The 12,903-nt window shown below is 49.7% G+C and overlaps 1 protein-coding gene across 2 annotated transcripts in view; it reads left to right on the top strand.

Moving 5' to 3' along the window:
• Nucleotides 1–6: 6 nt before the first annotated feature.
• The window catches only part of CHRNA3 (cholinergic receptor, nicotinic, alpha 3 (neuronal)), a 37,377-nt gene continuing 24,480 nt past the window's right edge, over nucleotides 7–12,903 (top strand). The window contains exons 1-4 of one of the 2 annotated variants that reach the window (XM_011982718.1): nucleotides 7–1,703; nucleotides 1,818–1,862; nucleotides 3,320–3,429; nucleotides 11,351–12,362. In XM_011982718.1, the coding sequence (XP_011838108.1) occupies nucleotides 1,527–1,703; nucleotides 1,818–1,862; nucleotides 3,320–3,429; nucleotides 11,351–12,362 (1,344 nt within the window). In that variant the 5' untranslated portion in view covers nucleotides 7–1,526. The remainder of the gene's footprint in view (nucleotides 1,704–1,817; nucleotides 1,863–3,319; nucleotides 3,430–11,350; nucleotides 12,363–12,903) is intronic. The other variant, XM_011982719.1, reaches the window with a different exon arrangement.

The raw sequence follows: 12,903 nt of genomic DNA, 5'->3' as shown, positions 1-12,903 counted from the left end.
GAGGTCGAGACTGGGTCCTTCGTCTTGGGCGCAGGAGTTGGGGATTCGCGTCCCAGCGCTGCCCGTCGCCCTGCCCCGCGCGCTGGCTCCCAAACTGGCACGCCCAAGCCACCCGCTCCACCGTCTGCACCCCGCCCACCTCCTCATTTGACGGATAGATAGGGAAACTGTATCCAGAGGTGGCTAAAGACTCGGCCAAGGCCACCTGGTGGAAAGGAGAGTCGCTTCGGGACTGGGGCTGGAGCCGGCGCGCCAGCCTCTCCTCCGGTCCTAGCCCCTAGCGCTCCTGGCGGCCTCGCTGTGGGACCTTCCACCGGGAGAGTGCCTCCCGTCTTCCTCCCGCTCTCCAGAGGAGCCTGCTGGGGGAAGCCGGCCCTGGCCCGCCGCTGGGAGGCTCTTGGGTGCCTGGGAGGGCTGGTGGATAGCGAGGGTCGGGGACCCGGCAGGGCTGCAGGGAATTCCCGGCGGGCCCGGGCGGGCGGTCTGTTGTGCGGTTGTGCGCTCAGAGCGCTTTCTGCCCTCGGTGCCGAGGCCTCTACTATTCAGAACGGCCATACACTCTCAACCGACCTCCTGCCTGGGACCCTCCTTTCATTCTGGGGAAGGGGAGGGGGGAACTGGAAAAATCCCATTTCAAGACCTGACGAAGTTGGATTCAACTTCCCAGAGGATTCCCCTCCCGCCTCCCCAAGCTGCCCCCGGATCTGTACGTGGATATCAGAAGACAGCTGACCCCCGTATGCCTCACCTGTACTGGGGTGTGGCTTAGGAACAAAGAGGGGTGCCTAAGGGTTGCAAAGAGGTCAGAGTCTTTGATCAGGATGTGAAGACAGCATCAACAAGAGCTGGGGGTCACACGAGATCACGGGAGCCACATAGTGCCCTGGCTTCTAAGAGGGTTGGTGGCCAAACCCCTACAGGGTGCAATGCAGGAGAGGCCCAGACCTGGGTTGCGTTCTCCCAGAGGCTGGGAGGCAGAAGACCTGGGCCTGGGTGACCGTGGGTGGCCCTGCCCCTGGGGGTGGACTGGCCATCTCTCCATAGTGGAAGCAGCAAGTGGCTGTATCTAGGCAGACAGCACTTGCACCCCACCCCTGCCTTGCAGTAACAACCCAGGAAAGGATTGTGAATAGTTCTTGAGCTCTTAGCACAGCACCAAGCTGTGCACTTCCTTCACAACAACCTTCTGAGGTGGATACGTTTATAATCCTTATTTTGACTGGTAAAGACACTGAGGTTCAGAGAGGTTAAGCCACTTGCCTAAGCTCACACAGCTCACAAGTGATTTGTCAGGATTTGCACCAGATCTGTCCAACTCCAGAACCCAGGCTTGCAACCACTGTGCTTCTCACTGAATGTGTGTGGCCTGGTAGAATCCTGCCTCTCTTGGGCCTCAGTTTTCCATTTTGTAACCCACTGGATAAGACTAGCCTGAAAGTCTAGGGTTCCACAGAATCCCTCCACAGGTGGAGGGGACGCTGTAGATGGGTGATGTTTCTGGTGGGCTGGGTGGGGGAGGTTAAGTAATGATTTCCCCGGGACTGACAGGGCTGCTTCCCCCAGTGGCCAGGGCCTCAGAGGCCGAGCACCGTCTATTTGAGCGGCTGTTTGAAGATTACAATGAGATCATCCGGCCTGTGGCCAACGTGTCCGACCCAGTCATCATCCATTTCGAGGTGTCCATGTCTCAGCTGGTGAAGGTGGTGAGTGCTGGAGCCACGAGCCGTGGCTATGGGGACCGGAGCTTCTGAAGGAGCCTTTCCCAGAGTGAGCCTTGTTTATGTAATTCTCCTGTCTACTTTAATCCCTCTTTCTAGGATGAAGTAAACCAGATCATGGAGACCAACCTGTGGCTCAAGCAAGTAAGTGACCAGACCCTAGGCACTGCTGCCCCCTGGTGGTGACTGCTTTATTTGCTTCAGGTAAACCAAGAAGGGCCCAACGACCAGACTTCATTTACTACCCAGATTGGACTGACTGGCAGATCTATCTCTTCTAAGGCTTGAGGTCACATGCACTGCCCAACAGTCCTCCTGGAAGGACTGTAGGGCCCAACCCCTCAAGTCCCAGTTGGACAGGTTGCAGCCTGGTGAAAGACATTTTCCATGTTCAAACAACAGAACAGTGTGAACCTGAGATTGAAGCCCTGCCCCCAAACCGTAGGGTGGTGCCTGAGACACCTCCTTCTCTCCTTGCTAAAAACTCAATTTTTTTTTCCAGATGGGATCTCACTGTGTCACCCAGGCTGGAGTGCTGTGGTGCAATCTCAGCTCACTGCAATCTCCATCGGCAGGGTTCAAGCAATTCTCCTGCCTCAGCCTCCCAAGTAGCTGGGACCACAGGCATGCACCACCACGTCCGGCTAATTTTTGTATTTTTTATAGAGACAGGGTTTCACCATGTTGCCCAGGCTGGTCTCAAATGCCTGAGCTCAAGCAATCCACCCACCTCGGCCTCCCAAAGTGCTGGGGTTACAGGCATGAGCCACTGCACCTAGCCCAGAAACTCATTCTTAAATCAGAATCAGATGCTGCTGTTGTTGGTAGCATGGGAGTAGATTTTTCTGTTCACATTGAGGCCAAGAAATTGGCTTCCACATGTCCTCCCCAGGGAGGCTTTGTCCAGACTTGCCAGGAGACATAATGGCCCATTGGCCTGCTGGTGACCCTTCTGCCAGCCTTGCCAGCTGAGCACTCAGCACACACAGCCTTCATCCCCAGGAGGCTGGAAAGCCAGATGGGCACAGTGCCCCACCCAGTACTTGATGCACATGTTCCCTCTGTGGCCGCAGCCTCACCCCTGTCTCCTCTGGTGCTCAGGACTCAGACCTCCCAGACACTTCCTGGGCCCTGCGGGGGTCATGGCTTCTTCCCCCAGAACCTTTCAGAGGCCAGCCTTGCTTAACCTTGGGATGAAAGGGAGTCTGTATTGGAAAACACCCCTGGAGAACCATTCAGGGGCTGTAAACAGCAGGCACATGGACCTGGACTTGGTGCAAGAAGTCCAGGAGGGTCCGCCTGGCACTAGAAGTGACCAGAGAAAGCACCGGTAGACCCTGTTTGGTTGATGAGGGGCTGGGCTTGCTCACGGTTATGTGGGCAGTGGCTTCCCTAGTGCCAGGAGGCGGCCTGCAGATCCAGCCCTGTGCTCTCTCCCCACTGCACCCACAGGAGAAGTTGGACTATGTGATCATGGCATGGATGTGGCTCCGTCACATGCAGCAGGGGTGAGGACTCACCAAGATGGGTGGTGCCAAGAGAAGTAAAACCAGGCTGATTCTTTTACTGTCTCCTTCTCCCTCCCTGCTTCCTTCCCCGAGATCTGGAATGACTACAAGCTGAAGTGGAACCCCTCTGACTATGGTGGGACAGAGTTCATGCGTGTCCCTGCACAGAAGATCTGGAAGCCAGACATTGTGCTGTATAACAAGTAAGGTGCTGGGGGGCCCATGCCCTCTCAGGGCTGTCAGCCTGGGCTCTGGGTTTTTGGCCCACTGTGCTTAAAACTTGGCCTTTTCCAAGAGGGCTTCATTCATTTGTTTATTCCACAGGTACATATTCAGCAACTGCTGTATACCAGGGACCAGAGATGTTGGAAAGCCGTGGATAGCAACAGTTTGCTGAATGGCTTCAAAACAGGCATGGGTGGGTGGAGGAAAGCTTCGGGGAAGAATTGGCATTTGAATTGAGTCCCGAAGATTGTGCAGGATCTCAGGACATGGAACAGACGAGGGCCTGGGGAGGCAGGAGAGTATGTCATGGGCAGCCAAGGTGACCTCATTGGCTGGACTGTGGGACATAAGGATGGAAAGATCCATGGGCCAAGGACAAACCTGTGTGTGGAGGGGGAAGGCTCAGATGCCGGGGGCACCTGGAATGTAGCATCTGTTAGCAGCTCACGTGCAAGCAGACAGGAATGGAGTAAATGGTCCCTCCTCACTTTTTCTTTGAGAGAGAATGAGAGTGTTGGAGATCATAGCTGGGTGGGCCCCGCCTGGCTAATTTTTGTATTTTTTAGTAGAGATGGATTTTTGCCATGTTGGCCAGGCTGGTGTCTTAAACTCCTGACCTCAAGCAATCTGTCTGCCTTGGCCTCCCAAAGTGCTGGGATTACAGGCATGAGCCACCGTACCCAGCCCCGATGAGCTTTTTAAAAATACAGGTCTTGGCCAGCCATGGTGGCTCATGCCTATAATCCCAGCACTTTAGGAGGCTGAGGCAGGCAGATTGTTGGAGGCCAGGAGTTCGAGACCAGCCTGGCCAACGTATCAAAACCCCATCTCTACTAAAAATACAAAAAAAAAAAAAGCCAGGCATGGTGGCGTGTGCCTGTAATCCCAGTTATTCCAGAGGCTGAAGCAGGAGAATCACTTGAACCTGGGAGGTGTGGAGGCTGCAGTGAGCTAAGATCGCACCACTACACTCCAGCCTGGGTGACAGTGAGACTCCATCTCAAAACAAACAAAAAAAAAATACAGGTGCCTGCATTCAAAATATTTTCTTCTTTGTTCTTCACTGTCTTTTCTAAAGTTAATATGTATTACGTTATCAAAAAAATCTCTATACCTGTCCCCAGGTCCTGCCCCACAGAAACACTGAGTAGGCCTAGGAATGGGTGTTTTCACAAAGCTGTTCCAGGGACTCGTGTGACCAGCTTGTTTTGGGGATCCCTGATCTGGCCCATCCCTGACATTTCACAGATAAGGACTGAGGCCCAGAGTGGATGTGTGGCACAGCCGGGCCTGGGGTGGTCTCAGCCATCCACTGTAGCTTTCGGGCCGCTGTGGGCAGTGGATGCAGGAGGCCGATGCTGTGATCAGGGGCTGAGCTGGACACCCCAGCCTGTCTCTGCCTGTGTCCCCAAACCTCTACTCTACTCTCTCAGCAGCAAACCTGCCGTCAGACAGCTACCCTGCTACACGGTGTACCCTTCAGAACTCCTCCCACTGGGAAAAGGTCTGGGCCTTGGAGAAAGGATTGATGCTCCCCCAAGTATGTGAAGTGAGGTTCCCATGTACAGAGTAGCATGAGCTTTCTGGGCCCCGTGCTCCCAGCCCGTCTGGGTGGCTACATCCAGATCATAGTTGAGAAGTCTAAAAAGACTTCCCTGGCTCCTGCCTTCCAAAGAAGCTGCTCTTGAGCCGGTCCTTCACAATGGGCTACTTCCAGTCTCCTCTGGATCCAGAATGCGCATCTTCCCGCCAATTTTGGGAGGCCTCTCCTCTTTCTCTCTTGTAAAGGTTCTTCCTCTGCCAGACTGGTCCTGCTCATCATGGCACCTCCAAAACCCCTCTCTTTTCTCTAAGTCCACTCAAAACTAATACTTTTCACATTTAAGCTCTTTCATTGGACTGACATAAATTTTAGTTGATATTTTACAGTATGCTCGTTAGTTCTGTAGGTATTGAAGAATATCATTTTTGTACCTGTGCTTTGGAGTTAAAATGTTTTAACATTTAAACATTTTACATTTACATTTAAACAATTTTCAGCAAAACACTTGATATAGAATTAGTCTATTCTGATTTTAACGCTAAAAATATGTCTAGGTTTTTATGCCGCATTAGTACAAAATAATGTTTTCTTAGTAGTGGTGTTGATTTTACAGTTAGTGTCAGAACTAGAGAAGCTAAGTTTTATACTGAATCACACTTTCTGGACTCTGGCAAAAACAAAAGGGGGTCTTGACTCACTCCGAAGACAGTCCATGTTTTATTTACTATTTTCCCAAGGAAACATAGCACTTATAAATGTTTCTTCTATGTAATGTGTATTTGTAAACTGGTCATCAAAGAACTGGGACACAGTATAAACTTAACAGGCTTGCAGTTTTTTTTTGTTGTTCACTGTGAGTTGTCATAGGAATCACATAGTTCAAATGCTCTTAAGGGAACTGGGCAGGGTGTAGAGAATTTTTGCTAAGCTAGAATTAAGAAAATGAGCAGAAAGTTTAATCTTTATGTTTTGGGTTTTATAACCATTTTCTTGCTGGCAATCTTGAGGGAACAGCTGGAGTACTATAGGATGTATGATTTTAGCAATAATGAGAAGCGTAGCAAAATGTTTCAAATTGGATGTGGAGAGGAGCAAATATCATAAGGAATTTCCTTGAAATCTGAAGCTGAAAATAACATTTAGAAAAAATCATCCAACTCATTTTCTCTCTCTTCTCCTAGTTAGAATTTCAATTGCTCAGGATTGACCCTCTGTTAAGGATTTCTCTTCATTTTTTAACACAGTAGGAACATGTGTTTTCATATACCAAAATTTCTCCTATGATATTTTGTTTTCTAAAGTTCATTCCCTGATAGAATCCTCCAAGTGTTCATGGACACTGTAACTCTGTGTTCTGGCAAGTTCATAATTCATTGTAACCTTTTTAGAGAATACTTTTAGGTAACTTGGCTGGGTGTAAAATCATTGGCTCCTTTTTACCTTCCATGAAAATCTTTTTTTTTTTTTTTTTTTTTTTTTTTGAGACAGAGTCTCGCTGTGTTGGCCAGGCTGGAGTGCCTCGGCTCGCTGTAATCTCTGCCTCCTGGGTTCTAGCTGTTCTCCTGCCTCAGCCTCCTGAGTAGCTGGGATTACAGGTGTGTGCCACCATGCCCAGCTAATTTTTTGTATTTTTAGTAGAGACAGGGTTTCACGATGTTGGCCAGGCTGGTCTCAAACTCCTGACTTCAAGTGATCCGCCCACCTCAGCCTCCCAGAGTGCTAGGGTTACAGGTGTGAGCCACCATGCCTGGCCTGCTTGTTCTTATGTTTCATCTGGTTTTACTTATTTATTTTTTTTGAGACAGAGTCGAGCTCTGTCACCCAGGCTGGAGTGCAGGGGCACGATCTCGGCTCACTGCAAGCTCCACCTCCCAGGTTCACACCATTCCCCTGTGTCAGCCTCCCAAGTAGCTGGGACTAGAGACGCCTGCCACCACATCTGGCTAATTTTTGTATTTTCGGTAGAGACGGGGTTTCACCATGTTGGCCAGGCTGGTCTCAAACTGCTGACCTCAGGTGATCCACCTGCCTCATCCTCCCAAAGTGCTGGGATTACAGGCATGAGCCACTGCGCCCGGCCTCTTCTGGTTTTATTTCTAGAATGATTTTTTTCTTTTTCCTAATTCTTTCCTAAATTCTACTAATTCTTTATACATTCTGTTTAACCAAATTATCCCTTGTCTTTTCTGATTTCTGTTGTTGTTTCACAGTTTCTAAAAATTTCTTAGTTTCTTTTCACTTAATTTGTAATATCAGATTATCATCAGCTTCATCTGGTTGGTGACTCTGTTTTTGTAGTTGCCGTTAATCTGCGTGTGTGTTAATTCAGTTACTTGTTTTTGTATTTTCCTTTCTTTCTTTCTTTTTTTTTTCTTTTTTTGAGACATCGTTTTTTTGCTCTTGTCACCTAGGCCAGAGTGTAATGGCATGATCTTGGCTCACTGCAAATTCTGCCTCCCGGATTCAAGCAATTCTTCTGCCTCAGCCTCCCAAGTAGCTGGGACTACAGGCGCCTGCCACCACGCCCAGCTAAAATTTTTTTTTTTTGTATTTTCGGTAGAGACGGGGTTTCACCATGTTGGCCAGGCTGGTCTCAAACTGCTGACCTCAGGTGATCCACCTGCCTCATCCTCCCAAAGTGCTGGGATTATAGGCATGAGCTGCTGCACCCAGTTTGTGTTTTTCTTACAGTATGTTTTCATAAGGCTCTGTTGCTCTTGTTTAAATAGATGGCCTTGCTGTACTTTTAGGGCAAGTTGCTGGAGGGAATAGGAGAAGACAGGTAGTTACCTTGAGGTAACACTTGTCTCTCTGCATGGACACCTCCACAGTCTCCACAGTCATGACACCACAGCCATGACATGTCATGACACCATACCACATGCCACAGTCATGGCACCTCCATGAGCTGCTGTCTCTGGATGCTGACTTCAGTTTCTGAACCTTCTTTCTCTTCTCAACCCCACTTTTTACCCCATTGAGTTTGGATCCTACCATAAAGCTGCTTTTTCTCTGAGTGGTTCTCTGTCCTTCTGGCAGGGAGGTTTGGGGAGGCATTTCTGACATCCTCAGGAGCCCACACCAGCCGACTGACCTCTGCAGACCCCAAGTGGGTTCCCGTGGGGTTTTTGTTGTTGTTCTTGCCCACAAATCGGAACCTGTGGAGCCCTCTCTGCCCCATTGTTCCTCTTGCCGAGGATTCAGCGCAGAGTGGCGTCCTCGTCTTTTGAGGGGCAGCCACTTCTTGGAGATTTCTGTGTCTGGCACTTTTAGGATCGTAGGACATGAGAACCCATCTTTCTTTTCCCCTGGCTGCCTCTACCCAGCAGCTAATCGCATGGGGGTCCCACAGGTCCTGCTGGTGGTGGTGGTCTGACCCCACACTCTCATATCCTGAGGTGCTGCGTAACCTAACTTTGTTGACGATGTGATCAGAAGGTTTGTTATTTTTCTGTCATCCTAGTTGCCCTATTTTTCTGAAGAAATTTAGAGAGATTTTAAAAACCCATGCCATCATGATCGTTCTCATAGCCCTCACCACCCCACCCCACTTCTGTTCTAAAATGTCTGTATGATAGTGCTACCTTGGCTGATCATTTGCACCCATACTACCTTTTCTTTTTTAATTGCCTCACATGGTTTGGCAGTACATTGCTCAGACCCCTCCCACCTCTGCTGTCCCTTGCTGCCAGCCATCTCTGGGTGTGATGTTTATTTATTGATTGATTGATTGATTGATTGATTGAGACAGAATCTCACTCTGTCATCCAGGCTGGACTGCAGTGGTGCCATCTCAGCTCACTGCAACTTCCACCTCCTGGGTTCAAGCAATTCTCCTACCTCAGCCTCTCTAGTAGCTGGAATTACAGGTGTGCGCCACCACACCCAGCTAATTTTCGTATTTTCAGTAAAGACGGGGTTTCATCATGTTGACCAGGCTGGTCTCAAAACTCCTGACCTCAGGTGATCCGCCCACCTCAGCCTCCCAAAGTATTAGGATCACAGGCGTGAGCCACCGCGCCCAGCTTTCCTTTATTTTTTGGTCATTCATTAGGTGAACAAATATTTACTGAGTGCCCTTTATGAGGCTGGTGCTGTGCCAGACCCCAGTCTCCAGCTGGGTCTGCATGTTGTGTCTCCTCCTAGCAGAAATATAACTGTTGACACTGCCCCAGGCAGCACACAGTCCTTCTGATCTGGGCAGACACACCCCAGGGGTGCCGTGGGCAGCAGCAGCAGTGACCAGGATCCCCAGAAATGAGCCATCAGCCCAGCTCAGCTAACCTCTGCCATAAACTCTCCGGGGTCTCCGGCAAATCATTCCTGTCCTTTGACCCTCAGTTTTCTCGTCAGCAAAATGAAGCCTTTGGACTAGAGCAGGGGCTAGCGAATGTTTTCTCTAAAGGGCCAGAGGATAAATATTTTAGGCGTTGTGGGTCGTACGTACAGTCACGGTCACAGCTATTCATCTCTGCCCTTGGAACTCAAAAGTAGCCACAGATAACAGACCACAAAAGGCAGTGGCACTGTTCCCCCCCGATTTTATTTACAGAAATAGGACCGCAGCTTGCCAACCCCTGGTCCAGACCTTGGGCTCTGAAGCTCCCTTGCTGCTCTGACATTTTGTTGATCCAGGATTCTGCGAGGAATTGGTTCAGGAGGCCTCTCCTTCCCAAGGGTCTTTTCAACCTTCTGCTTAGCCCAGCCCTCTCCAGGGCCCCTCAGTGCTGAACATGGGCTGAGTCCACTTGGAGACTGTGTGGATATTCACCTCCACCCCCACCCTCCTACCTCTCCCTTTTTGCTGCAGCCAGAGGCAGGAATACTCTTGTAGGGAATTAAGGGCATGGTGGGAGTGAAGGGGGGCAAAGAATGTATAAACTCAGCAGGGCACCTTTGGGGGCAAACCAGCCAACCAGAGGAAAGACAGGTAGTGGCTTTGGCATTTAACCTTCATGGGTAATGATTATCCTCCTCAGCCGAGACCCAGGAGAAACTAGCAAGGAAGAAGGACACGCACCAGAACATTCCCCTTCTGTTTTCACAGGTTCTCATCCAATTACAGCAGCACAAAGATACCGCTAGATGTTTAGGTTTTTCAGCTCTTTGTTTACAAGGCAAAGGAGTGTGGCGGTTGCTCCCTTTGAAGGATGTAAATGCCTTCACAAGGCTAAGAAACTTAACAGGGCTGATCTGAGGAATTTTTAAGAACCTTCCTGGGCAGGGCCATTGTGGAAGCAACCGGCCTTGCTCTCAGATGGACCATCTGGCCATCATGGATGGAATGCCCAATGCAAGACTCAACAGGGATCATCAGCTGATTTTCTGTCAAACAAACCAACAAGACTATTCCTAGAAAAATGTACATTTCTAAGGCCAGGCAGTGGCTGAAGCCTGTATTCTCAGCACTTTGGGAGGCCGAGGTGGGTGGATCACTTGAGGTCAGGAGTTTGAGACCAGCCCAGCCAACATGGCAAAACTCCATCCCTACTAAAAATACAAAAAGTAGCCAGGTGTTGTGGCACATGCCTGTAATTCCAGCTACTCAGGAGGCTGAGGCAGGAGACTCACTTGAACCCTGGGAGACAGAGATTGTAGTGAGCTACTGCATGCTAGCCTGCTCAAAAACAAAAGAAAAGAAAAACATATTTCTGTGTGAAAATGAAGTCAGGATGTACATAGTGAAAAGGAAGGGAGAAGAAACATGGGGAGAAAATGGGGACAGATAGAGACACAGAAAGTGAATAAATCTGTTATGCTGAAAAAGACAAGGAAGCAAAAACATGATTATTATAAAAGAGTACTGGGAAGAATGGGGGTGGGGAGGGTACAGGGAATGGTCGAATCAGGATCCAGAGATAGGGTTTGGAAATAAACCCATCTGATAAGGTTCTGTTTAATGGGGGTAGACTCCCCTGTGTGGTCTCTGCGGCCCCTTCCAGCTCCCAGTGCAGACTGAATGAGAGGGCCAAGCCTCCGGGACCCTGGGTGGCAAATAATCCCAAAGGCTGCTTCAGCACCTGGCTCCAGGAGGATGACCTTCCTCCCATTTCTTTAATTAAAGGGGGAACAATCCAGGCATTTGGGAGTCTATCAGTTTGGGACCTGTGTTGTGGGATGAACTGGTGGCATGCCCTGAGGGGTGTTCAACATCTCAGATTGTTGTTGAGGAGGGATCTTGGGCCTCAGTATCCCCGTTGGTAAATGGGGCTGGGAATCGGGTGACTTTATGGCACTTTCAGCTCTCATCTTCCGCTGCCTTCCAAATCATTACTGTGAGAAGCTGGTCGAGATGACCACTGTATGACCCAGTGTTAATGACCATGTGTTACTGTGCCCCCCATCTGTCTTTGCAGTGCTGTTGGGGATTTCCAGGTGGATGACAAGACCAAAGCCTTACTCAAGTACACTGGGGAGGTGACTTGGATGCCTCCTGCCATCTTTAAGAGCTCCTGCAAAATTGACGTTACCTACTTCCCGTTTGATTACCAAAACTGCACCATGAAGTTCGGTTCCTGGTCCTACGACAAGGCAAAAATCGATCTGGTCCTGATCGGCTCCTCCATGAACCTCAAGGACTACTGGGAGAGCGGCGAGTGGGCCATCATCAAAGCCCCGGGCTACAAACATGACATCAAGTACAACTGCTGCGAGGAGATCTACCCCGACATCACATACTCGCTGTACATCCGGCGCCTGCCCTTGTTCTACACCATCAACCTCATCATCCCCTGCCTGCTCATCTCCTTCCTCACTGTGCTCGTCTTCTACCTGCCCTCCGACTGCGGTGAGAAGGTGACCCTGTGCATTTCCGTCCTCCTTTCCCTGACAGTGTTTCTCCTGGTGATCACTGAGACCATCCCTTCCACCTCGCTAGTCATCCCCCTGATTGGAGAGTACCTCCTGTTCACCATGATTTTCGTAACCCTGTCCATCGTCATCACTGTCTTCGTGCTCAACGTGCACTACAGAACCCCGACTACACACACAATGCCCTCATGGGTGAAGACCGTATTCTTGAACCTGCTCCCCAGGGTCATGTTCATGACCAGGCCAACAAGCAACGAGGGCAACGCTCAGAAGCCAAGGCCCCTCTCTGGTGCCGAGCTCTCAAATCTGAATTGCTTCAGCCGTGCAGAGTCCAAAGGCTGCAAGGAGGGCTACCCCTGCCAGGACAGGATGTGTGGTTACTGCCACCACCGCAGGATAAAAATCTCCAATTTCAGTGCTAACCTCACAAGAAGCTCTAGTTCTGAATCTGTTGATGCTGTGCTGTCCCTCTCTGCTTTGTCACCAGAAATCAAAGAAGCCATCCAAAGTGTCAAGTATATTGCTGAAAATATGAAAGCACAAAATGAAGCCAAAGAGGTAAGGATATGGCTCTTATTATATTGATCATTCATTCATTCAACAAACATTTACGGATTCCTCGTGGGGCAAGGCATAGGGTAGGGGTTAAGAAATTACACTCTGGAGTCAGTGGCCTGTGTTAAGACCAGTTATGTGTCCTAGGGTATGTTACCTCACCTCTCGGAGCATGTTTTCTCATCTGTAAAATGGGATGATCAAGCATGTAGTATGTGGTACCCAGTAGCTAGCCACCAGGCCGCCAGCAGGCTGGACCATGAAAACACTTGATGCCAATAGAGTAGATTAGGATGTAGGCTGAAAAAGGGCATGGGGCCAGATGATCTCCAGTTGGTATTGGTTAACTGAGGTTATATTTTTATTTTTACTTTATTTTTAATTATTTTTTTGAGACAGGGTCCTGCTCTGTCGCCCAGGCTGGAGTACAGTGGCTCAATCTTGGCTCACTGCAACTTCTGCCTCCTGGCTCAAGCGATTCTCCCATCTCAGTTTCCTGAGTAGCTTGAACTGCAGGTGCCCTGCCATCATGCCCTACTTTTTT

Source organism: Mandrillus leucophaeus, unplaced genomic scaffold (genome assembly GCF_000951045.1).
Source record: "Mandrillus leucophaeus isolate KB7577 unplaced genomic scaffold, Mleu.le_1.0 Scaffold241, whole genome shotgun sequence".
In the NCBI taxonomy this organism is placed as follows: domain Eukaryota; kingdom Metazoa; phylum Chordata; class Mammalia; order Primates; family Cercopithecidae; genus Mandrillus; species Mandrillus leucophaeus.
The sequence above is the reverse complement of the archived record's forward strand: the minus strand, read 5'-3'. Positions and strand labels throughout refer to the sequence as shown.